This window comes from Ursus americanus, chromosome 8 (genome assembly GCF_024610735.1).
Source record: "Ursus americanus isolate L20-20 chromosome 8, mUrsAme1.1.p, whole genome shotgun sequence".
Lineage (NCBI taxonomy): Eukaryota > Metazoa > Chordata > Mammalia > Carnivora > Ursidae > Ursus > Ursus americanus.
This window is the reverse complement of record NC_142134.1, coordinates 43,320,880-43,346,744: the sequence shown is the minus strand read 5'-3', so window position 1 is coordinate 43,346,744 and position 25,865 is coordinate 43,320,880. Positions and strand designations below refer to the sequence as shown.

The 25,865-nt window shown below is 38.2% G+C and overlaps 1 protein-coding gene across 1 annotated transcript in view; it reads right to left on the bottom strand.

The window, feature by feature from the left end:
* SCFD2 (sec1 family domain containing 2) overlaps nucleotides 1–25,865 on the bottom strand; it is a 432,813-nt gene that overhangs the window by 323,465 nt on the left and 83,483 nt on the right. Inside the window, exon 4 of the mRNA XM_045815929.2 lies at nucleotides 552–727. Within this exon, the coding sequence (XP_045671885.2) occupies nucleotides 552–727 (176 nt within the window). The remainder of the gene's footprint in view (nucleotides 1–551; nucleotides 728–25,865) is intronic.

Here is a 25,865-nt window from a genome sequence, read left to right as displayed (position 1 = left end):
TTTAAGTTTTCCATGAAAATATTTCATCAATCATGAAAAGGTCCTAACCCCATATCAATCACTTCAAATTCACTACATTCACAAATGTAGTTTGCCTTCCTTCATCTTTTACTAAGCACCATTTTAAGCAACATGCTATATGTTGTTTGAGGATTACAGACTACTTAATGTCAGAAGAAATGTAAATAGTAGTAATATTCTGCAAGGAAAGTAGCAAGGATTGAATGAAGATATCACGAAGATCAAGAGAAGTCAAACGCCATAAAATTGAAAAGAGGTTAATCAAATGCTCAAAAAACATTCTTGGTATTGAGGGAGAAGCCAAAGATGTCACTGTCAAAAAAACAAATATAAACAAAACGAAAAACAAACAAAAAATAGGTATGGAAAATTTCTACTATAATTTTAATTTGGAGGCTCTTAGAGAATATGATATAGAGCATATGTCAACACTATGACTTATTACTAAGACTACAATAAACATCAAAGTTTTTTCCCGGAAGCGAGCATTTTAATTATCAATATCCCAAGAAACTCCCATAGCAACATACCTGGAGAAGGAGTCTTTCAAAAGCCAGGAAGTTGTCCCACTTGGCAGTCTGCGGGTGTTTCAGAGTTTGAACTGTGGCCAGCCCAAGCTGTAGGAGCCCACAGTGATTCACTAAAGCTTTGAGGTTGTTCTTGAAGAGCTGAATATAGGACATGAGCTGCCCCGGAGTGACTCTCCCTGGAGAAACATAATAATTTATCAGTAGTAAAATCATGAGAAGAATGCCGTTAATAATAGTATTGTACTGCTTCATATTGGCACAGAACTTCAGAGCTGGCTGCAAGCTTTCCTAAGCTATTATGATTCTTACAACAATGTGGTGACAGTAGCAAATTTGAAACTATTACCTGCTTTTTACAAGTAAAGAAACAGGGGCCACTTGAGTGGCTCAGCTGGTTAAGCATCCAACTCTTGATCTCAGCTCGGGTCTTGATCTCAGGGTCATGAGTTCAAGCCCTGCATTGGGCTCCACACTGGGCATGGAGCCCACTTAAAAAAAACAAAACAAAACTGGGGCACGTGGGTAGCACAGTTGGTTAAGTGTCTGACTCTTGGTTTTGCTTCAGGTCGCGATCTCAGGGTCATGAGATCAAGCCCCGCATTAGGCTCCACACTCAGCAAGGAGTATGCTTGAGATTCTCTCTCCCTCTGCCCCTCCCACTCATGCTCTCTCTCTAAAAATAAATGAATAAATCTTTAAAACGTAAATAAATAAAAATTAAAAGATTAAAAAAAACACATAGAGATATTAAGTAAAGAAACAGATATTAAGTGATCTGGCCAAGGCCATATTACTCGTAGAACTAATTTTATAATTCTGCAATGCCCCACAAATAAGTTCCCAAAGTCATATAAATAAGAATTTGTTGAGCTCAACATAGAGTGCCTCTCCAAGCAGAGTACATAGCGATCTAAGAAGCAAAAAGGCAAAATTTCTAGTGGTGTGTGTATGTATAGAAAGTAAGAAGAGAAATCTGTTACAACCGTGGCTAAAATCTTATCACTGATTATCAGTGGGTTCATGACAACATTCATGAGGATCAAAGCTGGCTGTTACATGAAATAAAAATCTATGGAGAACTGGGGTGGCAAAAACACTGGAAGATGAGGCGTCAGAAGAAAACACTGGGCATGAGTGATACAGCACATTGACTGAAATGGTCACCTAGACTAAAAAAAGAGCCCATCTCACAAAAAACTAGAGATAGTACAGAAAAACAAAATGTCTGTTGAAGATTCACTCCTTCAGAGCCTCTAACTCCAACATTTGCCTGTTGCAGTCCTTTGACTGAGTCCTTCACATTGTGCAATGTGTCAAACTGCATTCCTGCCATTCATGGGTGCTATGGACAAAACTCCTGAATGCCAGATTCTCTCCATTGGACAAGGAGGCAGCAATGGGGCCAAACACAGATGCAAGTCAGATGAATCTTCCCTACAATCCTATCCATACCATGTTTGTGGGTTGCTCTCCAATGCCTGAAATCCAAGTTTGTTTATTATATCTTGGTTTAATATTTGGCAATGAGATCACCTATATTTATTTAGCACCTTACAGTATACACAGTGCAAGCATGCCACCTTTGATTCTCATAGCAACTCTTAGGGTGGCAAACAAGGCATGTGCTGGATCTATCAGACCCACCTGAAGCACTGGGAGTTGGGTGTCTTACACAATGCTAAATATCAGGTATCACATAATAAACGTTTTTTTTTTTTATCACAATACACAAAAACTAAAGACCTTGCCATGAGAAACTTATAAGCCTGCGACAAGAAGAATAAGAAGAGTGCGATGATAAGTAACGAAGCAAGTCTCACTTATTTCTTTGGTTCCTTGGTAAAGTCTGAGTTCCTTCCTGATTCTCAGGGCAGCAAGCTAATCATCTACTTGCTTAACTACTTACAGAGAAGAGCCTCATCAACTCCTTCTTTTTTTTTTAAAGATTTTATTTATTTATTCGACAGAGATAGAGACAGCCAGCGAGAGAGGGAACACAAGCAGGGGGAGTGGGAGAGGAAGAAGCAGGCTCATAGCAGAGGAGCCTGATGTGGGGCTCGATCCCTTAACGCCGGGATCACGCCCTGAGCTGAAGACAGACGCTCAACCGTTGTGCCACCCAGGCGCCCCTCATCAACTCCTTCTTTGTCTGGTTTTTGAGTCAGGTTTATTAAGGTATAATTTACATACAGTAAAATTCACCCTTCTATTGTACAGCTCTATGAATTGTGACAAATGCATACAGTTGGGTAAGCACTATCACAGTCAAGATAGAGAACATTTCCATCATTCCAAAGAGTTCCCCCTCTTGGTAGTCAATTTTCCTTCTCCACCCCAGCCCTTGCTAAGCACTTTGCTGTGTTTATCTGATCTCTGTCCCGCAGTTTAGCTTTTCCAGATGTTATATAAATGGAATTATACAGTATGGAGCCGTTTGATTCTGGCTTCTTTCACTTTAGCATAATGCATTTGATATGCATCCATATTGTTGCTTGTATTAATAGTATGCTCCCCTTTTCTTGCTGAATAATATTCCATTGTATGAATATGTCACAGTTTATTTAGCCATTTATTTATCCATTCACCATTTAGTGATCGTTTGAACTATTTCCAATTTTTAGAAATTATGAATAAAGCCTTCACAAACATCCGTGTTCAGGTTTTCATGTAAGTATGGGTATATGGATATATGGTTTCATTTTTCTTGGGTAAATTTCTAGGCCTGAGGTTGCCGGGTCATATGCTAAATGTATGTTTGGTTAACTTTATAAGAAACTGACAAACTGATTTCCAAAGCATCCTGTCCTGCCAGCAACCTATGAGAGTTCTAGTACCTCACATCCTCACCAGCACCGGTTACTGCCAGTTATTTTTTTTTTTTAAGATTTTATTTATTTATTCAACAGAGATAGAGACAGCCAGCGAGAGAGGGAACACAAGCAGGGGGAGTGGGAGAGGAAGAAGCAGGCTCCTAGCGGAAGAGCCTGATGTGGGGCTCGATCCCATAATGCCAGGATCACGCCCTGAGCCAAAGGCAGATGCTTAACCGCTGTGCCACCCAGGCGCCCCTTCTGCCAGTTATTTTTATGTTAGTCATTCTAATATGTGTGTAGAAACACCTCACTGTAGTTTTAATTTGTATTTTTCTAATGTTGAGTAATGTTGATCATCTTTTTACGTGCTTATGTGCCATCCTATATGTTTTTTGGTGAAGTGTCTGTTCAAATCTTTTGCCCATTTTTTATTAGGTTGTTTACTTTCTTATTATTAAATTGTGCCATTACTTTAACTAAGTCATTGATTCAATACATATTTCTGTAACAAACACTCTTCTTGCTGCCAGAAATAAACCTGTGAACAAATCAGACAAAACTCTTTTTCCTCACAGTGAACAAATATAGAAGACAAATAGTTCCTTGATGCCCTCCTAATTAATTCAGTCTATAACATATCATTTTCATTTAAGGATGGAGGCCTTTTGTGCAAATGATAACATGTTTATTTACACAATGACATCTTCTAATGCCAATTAAATATTAACACTAAATACGTGAAAAAAATGTTCAAGTGAAATGGGTTCAATCCACGATTGCCATGACCTCCATGTATTTGTTTACACATTGTACTGCTGGTGATGGCAACTTGGTTCTTGGACACATAGGGCTTAGTCAACCAAGAGAGATATTCATTGAACAATTATACAAATAATTACTTAATCATGATTGCAGTAAAACTGCTAAGGAAAAATACAAAATGTCTTGAAAGCGTGAAAGGCCTTTTAAGACTCAAAACTGCCGAACTGTCCAACCCTATCTCCTTAACTAAGGAGGAGGAATTAAGCTCAAAATACATACAACCCATTTGTAATTTCACTGTCTTTTAGAGAGACCACAAGAAATGGAAATCATCGGAGAAAGTCATCAGAAGGTCTGTTTAGATTTCTATTGTAATAACCATATGTTCAATTTAAAGAGAAGAGGTTTTTTTCATTCAAAAACACAGTTGAACTTTTTATCCAGTCAGCACTTCCTAGCTCAGCTTCTAGTCATCATATTTACGTAACACTGTCTGCCCACATAAGGCGTGTGAGCCAAAGAAACAAATGAGTATAGAGAATTAGGTAATTGGAAATGCAACAAAACACTACATTGTGAATTTAGTAATTATTTGCCTTTGATGCCTATTCTGTTCCCCTCTATAATAGCTTTTTCTTACATACAAATGCCAGTAACACTTCATTAAGTACATCTTGATAGCAGATTTCTTTTAACTCCATAACATGCTACTTGGAATTCAGTAAAAAAGTACGTCACACAGATGACGTAGCCTTAAAAAATAGGCTAGTGAGATTTTCAAAATTTTAAATTTAATCACAACCTTACATAAAACAATGGACATCAACTAATCGACTACCAAAAATGCTACAGTGAGACTGATGACTCAAGAAAGCTGCTCGGTTCACACCGACTAAAACAGCAAGCAACCAGAGGCAGGTGCTAAAAAAGTAGTAGCAGGACATGTCTTCATGTCTCACACCACAAAACAACAACAACAAAAGCTTGTCATGCAGACTTACATGGTGATTTTAAAATGTCCATTCAGAGGGCCTTGCAACATACTTTTTGAAGTCATAAAAACAAAGGTTATTTGAAATCAAGACTGCATAATATATAGCAACTTTTTGAAAGATGATGATTTGAAATCTAAAAAATAGTTTTCAAGTAAGAAAAGCTATTGGGCTTTTTTTTTTAAGAGTTTTTAAGAAAGAGAAATAGGCTTCTTACTTAGATTTAGCTAAGAGAAAAACATCGACCATCAAGTCACTCTATATTTTTAAATCCTTATTAAAATATAATTATCTCGAGGGAAAGTGGACAGATTTGGAAAATAAAAGGATTTAACATTTTGATATTGTTTGCAATCCTTACAATATTGAATTCAACTGAATTCAAATGCATCGTGGAGCCTATTTTTCCATTTACTACACACACTTGATAAATTATAATTTTCTCAACCTGTTTTGTGGCTTGTTAAAATATAATTAAAATATCTACACATACATACACATATATGATTCTTTGTTGATATGCTTAAAATAAAGAATATTCTGTCAGTGCTGGGTTTGATTTAATCATAAAACCGTGTCTTATGGTAGAAAGTAACCACCATCAGAAATTTTGTCTAAAATAGCATATTTAGCTACTACATTTTTTTAAAAGCTCTTGGCATGAGAAATGATAATACTGTCATTGCAAGTTTTTTATTCATCATTTTCATGAAAAGCCAGTGTATGAAATTTGAATAAACAAACTTAGGTATTTTAAGTCTTGCATTCCCAGAAATCAGCATTTCATTTGTCTCCTTTTCAATCATTTTTCCAATATAATAAAGGTGCAATAGATTAAAATATTTAAATCTAAGATGTCCTGCTAAAACTCTGGTTTATTTGTTCATACACAATTGGCAAACAGAATAGTTTCAATATTACACAAAAGTCACATCTGTTCATTTTTTCCCCTCATTATTTCAACATTTTGTGCCACCTAATAACAGCAGCTGAACACAAAGTAAACAAACACAGCTGAACACTGCAAGCCGCGAGAAGAGCTGAGCACTGTATGCAGTGCCCATGCAGCTCGAGCTCTTTCTCCTGGCTCTGCCTGGCCACGTGCCACCTTGGAAGTGCTTCCTGTTTGAGTCTCCCTGATCTTCAGTGCAACTAAATAGCTTTAGTCCTCTTCACATCCCCTTCCAGTGAGCTGCCTTCAACTCTTTTGTTCACATAAAGTCCTGTATAAGCTGTAACATCTCTTTATTTCTAGAAATTGAGCATATCTTTTTAACTATGCTGGTATTTTATCAAGATTCTTCCTGGTTTGGTCAGTGCTCCGATTATTAATTTGCAAAGATTTTTGAATGGGCCTCTGCTAATGGTACTTTTTTTTATCATGAACCCTGATTCCTAGTATGTGATTTTGCAAAACCACTTTTCAAGGAATGTATACACATCATAGCAAAAACACCCACAATGATATATATATCAAAGGTGGCAACTCTACTAAAATTAAACTTTTGATTGGTAGGCAGCACCATCAGAGAAAATTCCAAATGTTAATGCAAGAGTTGACATAAGAGAGCCAGAATCTTGTGCATGAAAGATGGTTTAGGAGTTTTGTGAACAGCATACAAAAGGCTCAGAGGTGCCTGGGTGGCTCAGTCGGTTAAGTGTCTGCCTTCGGCTCAGGTCATGATCTCAGGGTCCTGGGATCGAGCCCCACATTGGGCTCTCTGCTCAGTGGGGAGTCTGCTTCTCCCTCTCCCTCTGTGCTCTCTCTCTCTCTAAAATGAATAAATAAAATCTTTAAAACAAACAAAACATACAAAAGGCTCAGAGAGTAGACCGAGTATATATATCCTCTCCTTACTCCAGCAGAATGACAGAAAAAAATAAGAAGGGCTAGGAACACACAACAAAGAGATTGTGAGATAGTCTATAAGCAGACAAAAGATTTCAAACATTTTGCCCCATCTGTTGGTTATCTTTGTAACCTACATTATATACTAAAACTTTCTTTTTTGTTCTGTCAAATACAGATGGTATCCTTCAGCTTTTCATTTTCTAAGAAGAGAATAATAGCCCCCCTTACACTTCCCCCGTACTTTTTATTTCCCCCTTTCATCTTGCAAATCATTTGTACTTTTATTTTTATCTTGTCATGACGACTGGCATTTATATGTTGTTCTGTAACCATAATTTAGTCTTATGCACTTTTTTTTATGGTTTCATTAAAAAAGTTCATTATCTCCTCCAGTGAAATAAGTCAAGCAGAGAAAGACAATTATCATATGATTTCTCTCATCTATGGAACATAAGAACTAGGAAGATCGGTAGGGGAAGAAAGGGATAAAGAAAGGGGGGGTAATCAGAAGGGGGAATGAAGCATGAGAGACTATGGACTCTGAGAAACAAACTGAGGGCTTCAGAGGGGAGGAGGGTGGGGGAATGGGATAGGCTGGTGATGGGTAGTAAGGAGGGCACGTATTGCATGGTGCACTGGGTGTTATACACAACTAATGAATCATCGAACTTTACATCAGAAACCAGAGATATACTGTATGGTGACTAACATAATATAATAAAAAAACATTAAAAAAAGTTCAAAAGCAATCAATAGTTATAAACTACATAACTATTAATGAGAGTCAAATTATGTGCTATGATTACATTTCCTTATGCATATAATACACTTTGTTCCTAGAATGCTTCGTGGCATATTTCCTTCCTCCCTCCCTCCCTCCTTTCCTTCCGTCCTTTGCATTATCTGCCTTAACCAAAGCTTTAAAGTATTCTAACCTCAAATACAGTATCCTATCTTTGAAGTCTGTAGGTTTTTCCCTCCCTGAATACTGTCAAACCTTTAACTCTCCAATGCCAACCTGGGCAGATTGTTTTCTAGGCCTTTCTGCATAGCCAGCAACCTGGAACTCCTTTTATTGCTCTCCTCTGTTGGAATGGTTTCATTAAATCTCTAACTTTTCTTTCTTGGTATACTGCCTTTTCTTGCTGGACATCCTTAAGTAACCTCAGAAAAGGAATTCTGAAGAAAGCAGAGTTTTCATATCCCTGAAAAGGTGCTTTCTTGTCCTCAAAGTTTCATGATAGTTTATTGAGGTCTGGAATTCCAGGTGGCCACTAATGCATTATACATTATCTTCTGGTTTTCAGGGTTGCTGATAAAGAATGTGTGCTAGTCTCATTCCTGTTCCTTTGTAGATGAGCTTCTTTTTTCCATCTGGGAGCCTTTAGGATCTTATTCTCTTGTACTCTAAGGACTCACAGTGATTATGACTACTTTAGAGGTCTTTTGATTCTTTCCAATTTCTTCTCAGTAAGCCTATTCAATTTGACTATGTCTTTCTTCACATCTGGGAAAGTCTCACATTCTTCTTTTGCTAATTTCTTATTTTCTGCTTTCTCCTTCTTTCTGAAACTTCTAATATAGTTCTGGGATATTATGGATTTTTTCTCGCTGTCTTTTATTTTTTCTTTCATCTTTTCAGTGTCCTGTTCTTTCTACATTTTAGGAGAGTTTCTCAATTTATGTTTAAACTTTGGCTGAATTTTGTTTTGTTACATACCATAAGATTTACCCTTAAAGTGTACAATTGAGAGGTTTTTAGTATATTTACAGAGTTGTATAATTATCACCACCATACAACTTAAGACATTTTCATCAAGCCAAGAAAGAGCCCATACCCAAATTTCTTCAGTTATGAAAAAGATATACTGCTATAAATCCACATTTATAGGAATATAACCTGAATGAAATTTTCCATTGGGAGACGCAACAATGCTTAGTCATACCTAGTTACAACTGAGAAAAGCAGAAATGAGAATATTCAAGTAATTATAAGTGAACCCTAACTTTTTAAATATAATAATACTATTGTCATTTTTATCATTTTTAAAAAGAAATTTAAAGTATAAATGCCTGGAAGATGAAAGAGGAATGGAAGAGAACTAAATAATGGAGCAAAACAAACAATAAAAATAAACCTCCTGCCCTCGGCCACCCAAAAAGGCTTTGCCTAGAATACATGAAAAGGTAGTACAGCAGAGGGAGCCACCTCCCCAGAAGGTACCAGCAACTGCAGACTCAGGAGCCTCAGGTATGACGGAGGTGGAAAGTGAGGAGTATAACATAAAGAAAAGTACACGAATATTAAGTACACAGTTCAATTAATTTTTACATATGTATTTACCCATGTAACCACCATCCAGATCAACCTACAGAATATATCCAATACTCTAGAAGAGTCCTCCATATACTTATACTTATCCAGTCAATAATCCCACAAAGGTAGACTATTACTTCTATCTCTACCACCACATATCATCTTTTATCTGTTTTTGAACAACATATAAATGAAGTCTTTTGTTTCTAGCTTTTGTTCAACATTATCCAGAATCTCAATCTTTTTTACTTTTTAACCATGCTTTATTGCTCTGTATTACTATACCAGTTTCTTCATCTATTCTGATTTGAAGGACACAGGTTTTACACTTTGGGGCCATTATAAATAATGATGCTATGAACATTCTATTACATGTATTTTGGTGGGCATAAGCACTCATTTCTACTGGTTCTATGTCCACATGTTTGCTGGGTGGCTGTACATTTCGCTTTAGTTGATACTGTCAAACAGTTTTCCATGGTAGTATCAATATCTTCATACATTTTAAATTTGATTAAATTTAACAATTCAACATAATTTTAAAAGTATACATGTAATGTTTAAAATAAAGCACTACTGTATCACTAAGTTTCCTTCTGGTATACTATGTTGTGTAGCTAAAACACACAAAGACAGCATGGTACTGGCACAAAAACAGACACATAGACCAATGGAACAGAAGAGAGAACCCAGAAATGGACCCTTGGCTCTTTGGACAACTAATCTTTGACAAAACAGGAAAAAACATCCAGTGGGAAAAAGACAGTCTCTTCAATAAATGGTGCTGGGAAAATTGAACAGCTACATGCAAAAGAATGAAACTTGACCACTCTCTCACACTGTACACAAAGATAAAAATCCAAATGGATGAAAGACCTTGATGTGAGACAGGAATCCATCAAAATACTAAAGGAGAACATAGGCTGCAACCTCTTTGACATCGGCCACAGCAACTTTTTTCATGACACATCTCCAAAGGCAAGAGAAACAAAAGAAAAAATGAACTTGTGGGACTTCATCAAGATAAAAAGCTCCTGCACAGCCAAGGAAACAGTCAAAAAAATGAAGAGGCGGCCCACAGAATGGGAGAAGATATTTGCAAATGACACTACAGATAAAAGACTGGTATCCAAGATCTACAAAGAACTTCTCAAACTCAATACATGAGAAACAAATAAATCAAAAAACGGTCAGAAGATATGAACAGACACTTTTCCAGTGAAGACATACAAATGGCTAACAGATACATGAAAAAATGTTCAAAATCATTAGCCATCAGGGAAATTCAAATCAAAAACACACTGAGATACCACCTTATGCCGGTTAGAATGGCAAAAACGGACAAGGCACGAAACAACAATTGTTAGGATGTGGAGAAAGGGGATCCCTCCTACATTGTTGGTGGGAATGGAAGTTGGTACAGCCACTCTGGAAAACAGTGTGGAGGTCCCTTAAAAAGTTAAATACTGAGCTACCCTATGACCCAGCAATTGCACTATTGGGTATTTACCCCAAAGATACAGACATAGTGAAGAGAAGGGCCATATGCACCCCAATGTTCATAGCAGCATTGTCCACAATAGCTAAATTGCGGAAGGAGCTGAGATGTCCTTCAACAGACAAATGGATTAAGATGTGGTCCATATATACAATGGAATATTACTCAGCCATGAGAAAGAACGATTTCTCAACATTTGCAGCAACATGGACGGGACTGGAGGAGATAATGCTAACTGAAATAAGTCAAGCAGAGAAAGACAATTATCATAGGGTTTCACTCATTTATGGAACATAAGAAGTAGGAAGATCGGTAGGAGAAGAAAGGGAAGAAGAAAGGAGGGGTAAACAGAAGGGGGAATGAAGCATGAGAGACTATGGACTCTGGGAAACAAACTGAGGGCTTCAGAGGGGTGGGGGGTGGGGGAATGGGATAGGCTAGTGATGGGTAGTAAGGAGGGCACGTATTGCATGGTGCACTGGGTGTTATATGCAAGTAATGAATCATGGAACTTTACATCAAAAACTAGGGATGTACTGTATGGTGACTAACATAATATAATAAAAAAATATTATTATAAAAAAATAAATAAAACATTACTAAGAATGGCCGAAAAGAATCACAATGGAAATCACATTGACATATGATTAGTATGCATCTTTATTTTCTTGTTCTCATAATATTTTTATATATTTATTTACTTACTTACCTAGTTACATAGAAAAAGGCCTGGAAAGCAAGATACTAATTTAGGAACAAAGATTATGTTGAAGAGCAAGATGGTGGGGAGGGACGATATGCCTTCACTTTTTTATTTCATGTACATTATGATTTGAATTTTCTAGAAGCATGTGCTAGTATTACTTTTTAAATAGTCTCTTGATTCTGAAACAAAACCATGTCTGTCTCAGGCAGAATAAACAGATATGTACAGTGGATGAAGCATTGTCTTTCAACAGATTAAAGAGTTAGAAGAGTAATAATAACTGCCTGCTTCCCACCTCTTTTGAGGTCAAAGGGCAAAGAAATACATTTAACATGCAGGTAGAGAGATTTAAGTCAGAAATGAGAAACAAATTTCATGATTGCGATGACTATTAGATGCTGAAACAAGTTATTAAAGGAGGAAGAAGGAAGACGTTATAAATCTTCTCCCGTAGAGATCTGAAGGGCAGTATATACAGCCATCTGTACAGTGAAACCTGGATAAAGTACAGCTGGGAATTGATGTCCATTTTTATGACACCATATATACTAAAGGTTTCCTGGAATATCCTTTAAATTGTGTATGTTTCCCATTACACAAATTTTGAGCTCTATGACTTTACAAAGATAGAATAAGAAACTAATGTGAAAAGAGCATTTTAATTATACAAATCAATTCAAATGTTTCCAAAATTTATAAGTTTATTGTAAAATGTATTTTCAGGATAGCATGGGATAAAGTATAACTGCCGAGGGACCAGGGGTCACAACAGAAAATAAACAGCTCTCCCTGAAAGTTATACAAAACACTGAAATATAAAACCACCAGAAACATTTATGGTTTGGTTTTCCTTGGAAATGCAGTCTTCCTGAGGCTAACTTAAACACTGCATCAACATTTATAAACTCAGGAGAGAGCATGGAAAGGAACATATAGATTACCCTGTTATCTAGAAGGCATTATCTGAGGCTGCCGGGGAGGGAGCATTTCCTCGGTGGGTCCACTCTGACTTGGAAAGGAATTTCTACTCTTAGGGAAGCCTCTAGGTAAAGAAACTCCCACCCTGTAGCCACAGGCCTCTCACCATATTATTCTCTTTGGTTTTTAAACTCCTAGCCCATATTCTCATATTGAAGATTCCTTATGTTGAGGAAACATAAAAATGGGGAAGAAGAGGAAGAAGAAGAGGAGGAGGAAGAGGTGGATGAGGAAAAAAGAAGAGAAAAAAGATGCACCAATTTAAGTTAAAAAGATAGGGCTTGTTATACGCAACTAATGAATCATCGAACTTTACATCAGAAACCAGGGATGTACTGTATGGTGACTAACATAATATAATAAAAAAAAACCATTAAGATAAAAAAAAATATAGGGCTTGAAGGGTAGATGCTTGAAGAAGGGATGTTAGAAATTCAGATTCCCATTTTGTAGATGAGGAAAACAGAGAAACAGAGGCAACTTGACTTCTGTTTTAGGTGATGGAGTGTAAAAGGGAAGCATTTGTTTAGTGACCTTAAAGATTTCAGGCATTATTAATTCAATGAAAACTCTTTCTGTTTCTCTAGATTCTCTATCTTCATACCCCTAAGTAGAGGTGTTCTTTAGGGCTCTGTCCTCAGCCTTTCTTCTCAACCACTACACCTTCTCTCTCTAATTGATCAACCTTATATTTCCTTCAGAAATTTACTTCAGTTTCAACATAATCACTAGGTAACTAAATCCCAAATCTCTACTTTCACTTCTGGAAACCATTACTCTAGCCACTCATTTTCCAACTGAGATCATCAGGCAACAAATCCTTTACACAGAATAATTCCATCCCCACATGTGGCAGTTGTATGACCACTGGTCATTATGTCTATAATGTGTCTTACCTGCCCAGGAGACAATAAAGAACTCCATCATACTATACCCTGCTTATACAGAATACCTTGAATTTTACAAACACTATGTTTCATGTAAATTACCTCATCTAATTATCAGATTACCAGACAATTTGTTAACCCCCCATTTTGCAGATGGAGAAACAGGCTCAGAAAAGTTAAATGACTTATTCATTTGAAGACAAAATAATATTTTATACATTTCTTATCCCCTATAAGACCTTAATATATAATATGTGCAGATAATAAGTATCTTTTAAAGGAATAAAAATGATTGCCTATTACCTATAGATCTGGATAATATCTAGAAAAAAATTTCAGTGGGCTTTTTCCCCTTCTATTTTGACACCCAACTATTATTCCAATGATCTCTAGGAAATTGTGCCAATCTTATACCCCAGGGAATGTGGAACTCTTTTAAATGATGGTTCTCAAAGACACTCCACAGACCTCTGGGTTCCTGAGACACTACTGGGTACTCAAAAAAGTCAAAGTTATTTTCATAATACTAAGATATTACTGGATTTTGTTACTGTGCTGTGTTTACACATGGTACAGAAACACTGGTGGGTAAAAGTGCTAGGGCCATCACACCAACACAGGCAGTGGTGCTGAATTACACAAGTAGTCAGTTTCACTTCAGAATGGTCATGATGAAACTGTAAATGTTGTTAATTTTATCAAATCTCAACCCTTGAGAAAAAAATCAATATCCTTTGTAAAGAAATGGGAAATATACAAAAAGCATTTCTGGTACAAACTGAAGTACAATGATTGGCTTGAGGAAAAGCACAACGTGATTACTTGAGTTGTGAACTGAACTAGCCCGTTTTCATGGCACACAATTTTTACTGCTAAAGACAAATGAAAAACTCTGGTTCTTTATATATTTTTTTCAAAAAAATGAATGAAATGGGCCTGTCACTCCAAGGACAATGGTGGTTTGTATTGCCAAGAGCAAAAGTCAAGTTTTCATGTGAAAATTATAATTTTGGAAAACTTGTAGCTGCCCCTCTATCCTTACATTCCAAATAAGTAAACATTTTCTAATGATCTAATTGGATATCAACATATATGTTTTTTTCATATAATATGGGTCAACATCCGGAAGATCTGCATAATTTAGAGAACCAATATTTTTCAAGTGACTAATATACATGGTATAAATAATGTGTGTTTAAAAGATCCACTTAAAGCACAAGAGAGATCAATGGCTTTTAATGTAACACAGTATGGAAAATCCAATGATACAGTTTCATATTCCACAATGTAATTAAATGTAAGAAATTGCCTCTTGTAAAGATGGTGTAGTATCAAAGAAGAATATCTTCAATTTTCTGAAAAGGTATTAAAATAGTCCTCCTTTTTCCAACTATATATCTTTCTAAGGCCACTTATTTTTATACACTTCATCCAAAATACTACATAACAGATTAAATGAAGAAGCAAACATGAGAACACAGCTGCCTTCTATTAAACCAGACATTAGAGGTGCACAAAAATGCAAAACAGTGCTACTGTACATTATTTTGTTTTAGAAAACCATTATTTTTCATAAAAACATTACTCATGTTCACATGTAATAGGTTTACCATATTTTAATATTAATTAATAAATATTTTTAAAAATTGTCCCTGCTTGAATTTCTAATATAATATATTTTTTTAAATTATATTATGTTAGTCACCATACAGTACATCCCTGGTTTCCGATGTAAGGCTCGATGATTCATTAGTTGTGTATAACACCCACTGCACCATGCAATACGTGCCCTCCTTACTACCCATCACCAGCCTATCCAATTCCCCCACCCTCCTCCCCTCTGAGGCCCTCAGTTTGTTTCTCATAGTCCATAGTCTCTCATGTTTCATTCCCCCTTCTGATTACCCCCCCTTTCTTTATCCCTTTTTTCCCTACCGATCATCCTAGTTCTTATGTTCCATAGATGAGAGAAATCATATGATAGTTGTCTTTCTCTGTCTGACTTATTTCAGTTAGCATTATCTCCTCCAGTGCCGTCCATGTTGTAGCAAATGTTGAGAACTCATTCTTTCTGATAGCTGAGTAATATTCCATTGTATATCTGGACCACAACTTCTTAATCCAGTCACCTGTTGAAGGGCATCTCGGCTCCTTCCACGATTTAACTATTGTGGACATTGCTGCTATGAACATTGGGGTGCATCTGGCCCTTCTCTTCACTAAATCTGTATCTTTGGGGTAAACACCCAGTAGTGCAATGGCTGGATCATAGGGTAGCTCAATTTTTAACTTTTTAAGGGACCTCCACACTGTTTTCCAGAGTGGCTGTACCAACTTGCATTCCTACCAACAATGTAGGAGGGTTCCCTTTCTCCACATCCTCTCCAACAATTGTTGTTTCTTGCCTTGTCTATTTTTGCCATTCTAACTGGCGTAAGGTGGTATCTCAGTGTGGTTTTGATTTGAATTTCCCTGATGGCTAATGATTTTGAACATTTTTTCATGTGTGTGTTAGCCATTTGTATGTCTTCATTGGAAAAGTGTCTGTTCATATCTTCTGCCCATTTTTTGATTTGTTTATTTGTTTCTCATGTATTGAGTTTGAGAAGTTCTTTGTAGATCTTGGATACCAGTCCTTTATCTGTAGTGTCATTTGCAAATATATTCTCCCATTCCGTGGTCTTCCTCTTAGTTTTTCTGACTGTTTCCTTGGCTGTGCAGAAACTTTTAATCTTGATGAAGTCCCATAAATTCATTTTATCTTTTGTTTCTCTTGCCTTTGGGGATGTGTCATGAAAAAGGTTGCTTTGGCCAATGTCGTAGAGGTTGCTGCCTATGTTCTCCTCTAGGATTTTGATGGATTCCTGTCTCACATCGAGGTCTTTCATCCATTTGGAGTTTATTTTTGTGTATGGTGTGAGAGAGTGGTCAAGTTTCATTCTTTAGCATGTAGCTGTCCAATTTTCCCAGCACCATTTATTGAAGAGACTGTCTTTTTCCCACCGGATGTTTTTTCCTGCTTTATCAAATATTAGTTGCCCAAAGAGCCGAGGGTCCATTTCTGGGCTCTGTATTCTGTTCCGTTGGTCTATGTGTCTGTTTTTGTGCCAGTACCATGCTGTCTTTGTGATCACAGCTTTGTAGTACAGCTCGAAATCCGGCATTGTGATGCCCCCAGCTTTGTTTTTCCTTTTCAACAGTTCCTTGGAGATTCGGGGCCTTTTCTGGTTCCATACAAATTTAAGGACTATTTGTTCCAGTTCTTTGAAAAATGTCCTCGGTATTTTGATCGGGATAGCATTGAAAGTGTAGATTGCTCTGGGTAGCATGGACATTTTAACTATGTTAATTTTTCCGATCCATGAGCATGGAATATCTTTCCATCTTTTTATGTCTTCCTCAATGTCTTTCAAGAGTGATTTATAGTTTCTAGAATATAGGTCCTTTACGTCTCTGGTTAAGGTAATTCAAGGTAACGTACGGTTTTTGGTGCTATTGTAAATGGGATGGATTCCCTAATTTCTCTTTCTTCGGTCTCGTTATTCGTGTATAGAAATGCAACTGATTTCTGAGCATTGATTTTGTATCCCGCCACATTACTGAATTGCTCTATAACTTCTAATAGTTTGGGAGTGGCTTCTTTTGGGTTTTCCATATAGAGTATCATGTCATCTGCGAAGAGAGACATTTTGATTTCTTCTTTGCCAATTTGAATACCTTTGATCCCTTTTTGTCGTCTGATTGCTGTTGCAAGGACTTCTAGTACTATGTTGAATAATAGTGGCGAGAGTGGGCATCCTTGTCGAGTTCCTGATCTTAAGGGAAAGGCTTCCAGCTTTTCCCCATTGAGAATAATATTTGCAGTAGGCTTTTCATAGATGGCTTTTATGAGATTGAGAAATGTACCTTCTATTCCTACACTCTGAAGGGTTTTAATCAGGAAAGGATGCTGTATTTTGTCAAATGCTTTTTCGGCATCGATTGAGAGGATCATATGGTTCCTGAGTCTTTTCTTGTTGATATGATGTATCACGCTGATTGATTTGTAAATATTGAACCACGCTTGCATCCCAGGTATGAATCCCACTTGATCGTGATGGATAATCCTTTTAATGTACTGTTGGATTCTATTAGCAAGTATCTTGTTGAGGATTTTGGCGTCCATATTCATTAGGGAGACTGGTCTGTAATTCTCCTTTTTGAGGGGGTCTTTGCCTGGTTTGGGGATCAAGGTAATATTGGCCTCATAGAATGAGTTTGGTAGCTTTCCTTCTGTTTCTATTTTTTGAAATAGCTTTAGGAGAATAGGTATTATTTCTTCTTTGAATGCTTGGTAGAATTCCCCAGGAAAACCGTCCGGGCCTGGAGTTTTGTTATTTGGAAGGTTGTTTATCACTGACTCAATTTCTTCATAATTTATTGGCCTGTTTAAGAAATCAATTTCTTCCGGTTTCAATCTTGGTAGTTTATAGGTTTCCAGGAAGGCCTCCATCTCTTCCAGATTGCTTAGTTTATTGGCATATAGCTGTTGATAAAAATTTCTAATAATCCTTCCAATTTCAATGGTGTTCATCGTGACCTCTCCTTTTTCATTCATAATTTTAATAATCTGGGTCCTTTCTCTTTTCTTTTGGATAAGTCTTGCCAGTGGTCTGTCAATTTTATTGATTCTCTCAAAGAACCAGCTTCTAGTCCTGTTGATCTGCTCTACTGTACTTCTGGTTTCTGCTTGATTGATTTCAGCTCTAATTTTGGTCAACTGCTTCCTCGTGCGTGGATTAGGCCTGTCCCTCTGTTGCTGTTCCAGCTTCTTGAGGTGAGAATATAAAAACTGCATTTTAGATTTTTCTATTCTTTTGAGTGAGGCTTGGATGGCTATGTATTTCCCCCTTAGGACTGCCTTTGCAGTATCCCATAGGTTTTGGACTGTTGTATTTTCATTCTCATTGGTCTCCATAAATTGTTTAATTTGATTTTTGATTTCCTGGCTTATCGAGTCATTCCTGAGCAGGATGGTTCTTAGTTTCCAAGTGTTTGAGTTTCTTCCAAATTTTTCCTTGTGGTTGAGTTCCAATTTCAGAGCGTTGTGGTCTGAGAATATGCAGGGGATAATTTCAATCTTTTGGTATCCGTTGAGACCTGTTTTGTGTCCCAGAACATGGTCTATTCTTGAGAATGTTCCATGGGCATTAGAATAGAATGAGTATTCTTTGGTTCTGGGGTGTAGTGTTCTGTATATATCTATGAGGCCCAACTCGTCGAGTATGGCATTCAAAGCCTTTGATTCTTTGCTTAGTTTTTGCCAGGGTGTTCTATTTCTGATAGTGGAGTGTTGAGGTCCCCTACTATTAATGTATTTTTATTTATATGTCTCTTTATTCTGGTTAAGAGTTGGCTTGTGTATCTTGCTGCTCCCCTGTTGGGGGCATATATATTTATAATTGTCATATCCACTTGTTGAATACTTCCCTTAAGAATAATATAGTGCCCTTCTGCGTCTCTAACTATAGTCTGTAGTTTAAAATCCAATTTATCTGATATGAGTATTGCTACCCCAGCTTTCTTTTGAGGTCCATTGCGTGAAAGATGGTACTCCATCCCCTTACTCTCAGTCTGAATGCATCTTTGGGTTCGAAATGAGTCTCTTGTAGACAGCAAATGGATGGGTCATTTCTTTTTATCCAATCTGCAACCCTGTGGCGTTTCATGGATGGTTCAAACCATTTACATTAAGACTGATTACTGAGAGATATGATTTTAATGATGCCATGTTGCCGGTAAAGTCTTTGTTTGTATTGGCTGTGACTTTCTGTTCTGTATCACTCTTGGGGCCTTTTTATTTGTATAGAACCCCCCGTAATATCTCCTGTAGGGCTGGTTTCGTGGTTACGAAATTGGTTAGTGACTGTCGATTCTGGCATGTCTTTATTTCTCCATCAATTCTGAATGACAGCCTTGCTGGATAAAGGATCCTTGGCTGCATGTTTTTCTCTGAAAGAGCTTTAAATATGCTCCCCCAACCCTTTCTCTCATTCCAGGTCTGTGTAGACAGGTCTGATGTAATTCTGATGCCTTTGCCTTGGTACGTGAGAAATTTCTTTGCCCTGGCCGCTTTCAATACTGTATCCTTGGATCTAATATTTGCGAATTGCACTATGACGTGACGTGGTGTAGGTTTGTCGTGGTTGAGCTTGGGAGGGGTCCTCTCTGCCTCTTGGACACGAATGTTTGTTTCCCTCGCTAGATTAGGGAAGTTTTCAGCTACAATTTGTTCAAATATCTCTTCTAGACCTCTGTTTTTCTCCACCCCCTCGGGGATGCCGATGATTCTAACATTGGATCGTTTCATTGAGTCAGTAATCTCCCGTAACCTACATTCGTGGGCTTGGATTTTTTTAAGAGCAGCTTCTATTTTCGTTTTTTCCTCTATTAACCCATCCTCCAATTCACTAACCCGTTCCTCTGCTTCTGTGACCCTGGCCATCAGAGCCTCTAGTTTTGCCTGCATTTGGCTCATAGAATTTTTAATTTCTGTCAGATTCGCTCTCATTTCTGTCCTTAGGGATTCTATATTCTCAGTAACCTTTTCGTTAATAGTTTTTTTCAATTCTACTCATCATTTTGACCATTGTTACTCTGAATTCCATTTCTGATACTTTGGTTACATCCATATCCATTATTTCTGTGGCAGAGGCCACAGACTCACTGTCTTTTCTTTGCTGGGGGGGGCTTCTCCTTCTTGTCATTCTGATGAGGAGAGGTTGCGGGGTTGTCCAGAGCCCAAATTATTGACTGGGTCCCAGGCCGTGCCCCTTGTTTTATAGGGATCTTAGGGATGTGGGCTTCTTCTTTAAAGATTTTATTTATTTATTTATGTGGCAGCCAACCAGCGAGAGAGGGAACAGAAGCAGGGGAGTGGGAGAGGAAGAAGCAGGCTCCCAGCGGAGGAGCCCGATGAGGGACTCCTTTCTGGAACGCCGGGATCACGCCCTAAGCCGAAGACAGGCGCTCAATGACTGCGCCACCCAGGCGCCCGGGTTGTGGGCTTCTTGATTTTTCAGCCTGCCTTCTGGGGGAGGGGCCTGCCACACCGATACTCAGGCAACCCTGTTTGGGTAGAGTCTCGGCGTCCCCTGCGAGGGGGGATGGGGATGGGGATGGGCACGCTCTGAGCCGGTATTTCCAGGCTTTTGTTCTCTGGCGGCTTTCCCTGGCAGTTTGCTGTGCCTCCTCTGAGAGTCAGAGAAGCAGCAGCTGAATTTCAGCCTCTGTCACGGAACAGAGGGATTGCGGCCCGTTCTCTACTAATGTTCTGGCCACTTTAACTCTGTTACTGTTGGTGCTGCTCAACCCTGCAGCGTCCCGGGATGTGCGCCCCACACCCGGCGTCCCAGCCCTCACTTCCAGGGCCGGCGCGTCTCTGTCCTTTGTGTTTCTAACACCGCCAGCCGCCCGGCGCGCGCTCCCGGATCTCCCGGTCTCAGTCTGGATCCCGTGAGCGCACCGGGATTCCGGGGTTCCGCGAGATGCCTGGTGGCGCGCGCACCCAGCTCACGGTCTCAGTCTGCTGTTTTGCGGGTGCCGTCCGCGAGCCCCGCCCGCTCTCCCGTGCAAGTGGCTACCGCTTCCCAGCGCCCGAACGCGGCGGCTCCCTCCCCCTTCCGTTTATCTTCCGATATCTGTGCACGGTTTCATGGCTCCCCGCTTCGTACCTCAATACTCAGCGCTGGAGATGTTCATTTGTAGAGATCCAGATGCGTCTTCCTGCGTGTCAGCCTGGTTCCATGGTTGTTTAGGCTGGTCTGGTACCTATCCAGCTCGACTCAGGGGACCGGCTGAAAAAGGTGTCTCCTACTCCTCCGCCATCTTAACCGAAGTCCTGAATTTCTAATATAATATTGTCTACCTATCAAAGAGTCAATAGATATAATCCACATAAACAAAGCTTGTGGGGTCCTCAACAATTTTAAGAATGTAAAGGGGTTCTAAGACCAAGAAGTTTGAGAACTAGTGTTCTAAATCAACGTCACCCTTGGATTCCGTAAGAGAGTGATAGAAAAAGCAATCCATTAAACAAGTATATAACAAATACCAACTGATAGTATTAATTCAAAATGTACTTATTAATTTCATAAACATTTATTGGTATAGAATAAGTTCAAGGTCTTGTGTTAGGTGTGGGGAATACTAAGAAGCACAGGCAAGAGTTCTGAGCCCCAACTACTCAGAGTCTGCTAGTAACTGCTGCAATAGATAGCAATATGAACACAAACAGTACCAACAGGAATATAAGATGCTGTCTATTAGAGAGGATGGGAGGGGACAAGAGATACACTGGAGAAAGTGTTAGATAAGATGAAGCCAAGAGACTGAAAGGGTATTTCAGTTTTTTGGAGGAGGAGGGAGGGATAGAAGTAGGCTTTAAGATTAGTAGCTGAACATTATATCAAAAACTAATGATATACTATGTGCTGGCTAACTGTACATTATAAAAAATAAATTTAAAAATTAAAAAAAAATTTAAAAGAATAGTAGCAATCATTAACTGAGTATCTATGTACAAGGCACAACAGGGGATACAAAAATATCTACAGTCTTCTAGGAAACTAGAAGTAAGGAACAGAAAGCGTAAAACAATTACCAGAAAAAGGAAGATAATCAGGGATGGCCTCCCAGCAGAATTCTACCAATATTTAAAGAAGCAATAATACCTATTCTTCTGAAACTCTTTCCAAAAATTGAAATGGAAGGAAAACTTCCAAATTCACTCTATGATGCCAGCATGACTTTGATCCCAAAACCAGACAAAGACCCCACCAAAAAGGAGAATTACAGACTAATATCCATGATGAACAAGATGCAAAAATTCTCACCAAGATACTAGCTAATAGGATCCAACAGTACATTAAAAGGATTATTCACCACAACCAAGTGGGATTTATTCCTGGGCTGCAAGAGTGGTTTAGCATCCGCAAATCAATCAATGTGATACACCACATTATTAAAAGAAAGGACAAGAACCATATGATGCTCTCAATAGATGTAGAAAAAGCATTTGATAAAATATAGCAACTTTTCATGATAAAACTCTCTGTAGTGTAGGGATAGAAGGAACATACCTCAATATCATAAAAGCCATATATATATATATATATGATATATATATATATATATATATATATATCATATATATATATATATATATATATATATATATATATATATATATATATCTCACAGCAAATATCATCCTCAACGGGGAAAAACAGATCTTTTCCCCAAAGGTCAGGAACACAACAGGGATGTCTACTCTCACCACTGTTGTTCAATATAGTACTGGAAGTCCTAGTCTCACCAATCAGACAGCAAAAAGAAATAAAAGGCATCCAAATCAGCAAGGAAGAGGTAAGCTTTCACTCTTTGCAGATGACATGACACTCTATGTAGAAAACCCAAAAGACTTCACTAAAAAAATTGCTAGAACTAATATAGAATTCAGCAAAGTCACAAGATACAAAATCAATGCACAAAAGTCAGGTGTATTTCTATACACAAACAATGAGGCAGAAGAAAGAGAAATCAAGGAATCGATCCCATTTACAATTGTACCAAAAGCCATAAGATACCTAGGAATAAACCTAACCAAAGAGGCAAAGGATCCCTTCTCTGAAGACTATAGAACAACCATGAAAGAAATTGAGGAAAAAGAAACAGAAAAACATTCCATGTTCATGGATTGGAAGAAAAAATATTGTTAAAGCAATCTACACATTCAATGCAATCCCTATCAAAATACCATTAACTTTTTTTCAGAGAACTAGAACGAATAACCCTAAAATTTGTATGGAACCAGAAGAGACCCTGAATAGCCAAAGGACTGTTGAAAAAGAAAAACAAAACTGGTGGTATCACAATTTTGGACTTCAAGCTCTATTACAAAGTTGTAATCATCAAGACAGAATGGTATTGGCATAAAAAAAGACACAAAGATCAATGGAACAGAATAGAGAACCCAGAAATGGACCCTCAACTCTATGGTCAACTAATCGACAAAGTAAGAAAGAATATCCAATGGAAAAAAGACAGTCTCCTCAACAAATGGTGTTGGGAAAATTGGACAGCCACATACAGAAGAATGAAACTGGACCACTTTCTTATACCATACACAAGAACAGACTCAAAATGGATGAAAGGAATGAGAGATAGGAATCCACCAAAATCCTAGAGGAGAAGGTAGGCAGCAATCTCTTTGACCTTGGCCACAGCAACTTCTTGCTAAACATGTCTCCAAAGTCAAGAGAAACAAAAGCAAAAATGAACTATTGGGACTTCAGCAAGATAAAAAGCTTTTGCCAGCAAAGGAAACAGCCAACAAAACTAAAAGGCAACCTATGGAATGGGAGAAGATATCGGCAAATGTCTTACCAGATAAAGGGCTAGTATCCAAAATCAATAAAGAACTTATCAAACTCAACACCTAAAGAACAAATAATCCAATCAAGAATGGGCAGAAGACATGAACAGACATTTCTCCAAAGAAGACATACAAATGGCCAACAGACACATGAAAAAAGGCTCAACGTCACTTGGCATCAGGGAAATACAAATCAAAACCACAATGATAAATACCTAGTCATGCAATTGCTGGTATTTACCCAAAGGATACAAACAATATAGTGATCCAAAGGGGCACCTGCACTCCTATGTTTATACCAGCAATGTCTACAATAGCCAAACTATGGAAAGAGCCCAGATGTCTATAGACAGATGAATGGATAAAGAAGGTGTGGCATATATATATATATATATATATATATATATATATATATATATATATACATACACACACACACACACATATATATACATAATACACACACAATGGAATATTACTTAGCCATCAAAAAAATGAAATCTAACCATTTACAATGACGTGGATGAAACTAAAGGGTAGTATGCTATGCAAAATCAGAGAAGAACAATTATCATATGATTTCACTCATATGTGGAATATAAGAAACAAAACAGGATCACAGGGAAATGGATAGAAAAATAAAATAAGATGAAATCAGAGAAGGAGAAAAATGATAAAAGACTCTTAACTGTAGGAAACAAACTGAGGGTTGCTGGAGGGGAGGTAGATAGAGGGATGAGGTATCTGGATGATGGGTATTAAGGAGGGCACTTGATGTAATGAGTACTGATGTTATATGTAACTGATGAATCACTAAATCCTACCTCCGAAACTAACTGGGGGAAAAAAAAAGAGGAAGATAATCAGAAGAGCAGAGTGACATGAAGACCAAGGGAAAAGAACCCAAGGAGGGCACCTGGGCGGCTCAGTCAGTTAAGTGTCTGAGTTCAGCTAGGGTCATGATCTCAGGGTCTTGGGATCAAGTCCTGCATCAGGATCCCTGCTCAGTGGGGAGTCTGCTTGTCCGTCTTCCTCTGTCCTTCCCCCCACTCATGCACACACACATACTCTCTCTCTCCAGTAAATAAATAAAATCTTAAAAAAGAGAAAAAAACAAAAGAACCCAAGGGAGAATACATGATTGGATGTTACACAAACATCAAGAAGAACAAGAAATATCAGAAATTTGTAAATAAAAATATTAATGTATGTAAGAGAAAGTGGAAATAATCATTATCCCTCTATTACTCAACCACACTCATCAAGCAATTCAGTCCCAAGTACTAAGCCGTTCACTATGTACCAAGCTAAACAGCCAGGGAAGAATATGATATGGAAACTACCTAGCAAGGTTTCAGATCCACACACATTTAACCACAATGCACTGTGGTAAGTTCAACAAGAAAAACAGCTGTGGGTGCTCAGAAGCCAGAGCAATCAATTCAGCCTGCTGAGGAAGGGTGGAGGAAGATGAGTAGAAGGAGATTAGATACGGTTTCACAGAGAAAGTGACTTCTACATTAGATCCTGAAAAGTAAGATGAGCTTGGACAAGAAAGATGTGTGTGTGTGTGTGTGTGTATGCTTGCACACCGTGTGCACTGGAAAGTGAGTGGTTATATTAGTCAAGGGCCTGGCAAGAAAGAGATGGCACACTCAAACAAGGAAAATAAGGTAAGCTTAATGATGGGACTTTTTATAAGAATGCAGGCTAAGGAAATCAACAAGGGTTGAGTAGAGGGATGCAACCAATCGCATCCCGGCAAGGAAGAAGCCAGGTAAACAACACCCTAAGGACACTCTCGCCTCACCCTCTAAAACCCCTACCACGCCTCCCATTGGCCGAATCTACCTGAGAGGTCAAGGACAGGGAAGCCTGTTGAAGTAGTCCAAAACGTTAGTCTCCAGAAGCACAGGTAGAGAAGGGGGCAGTGGATCTGCAGGGACAATCAAATGGGAATATTCCAGGCGAAGACAAGAAAGATCCAGCTCTGCAGCAGCTCCTGCCGGAGTATGGGGAGAAGTGAAGGCAGTGGGAAAGGATCGGGGAAGCACCCAGCCAGAAGGCAGAGGAATTTTATAATCAGCCGGCTGAG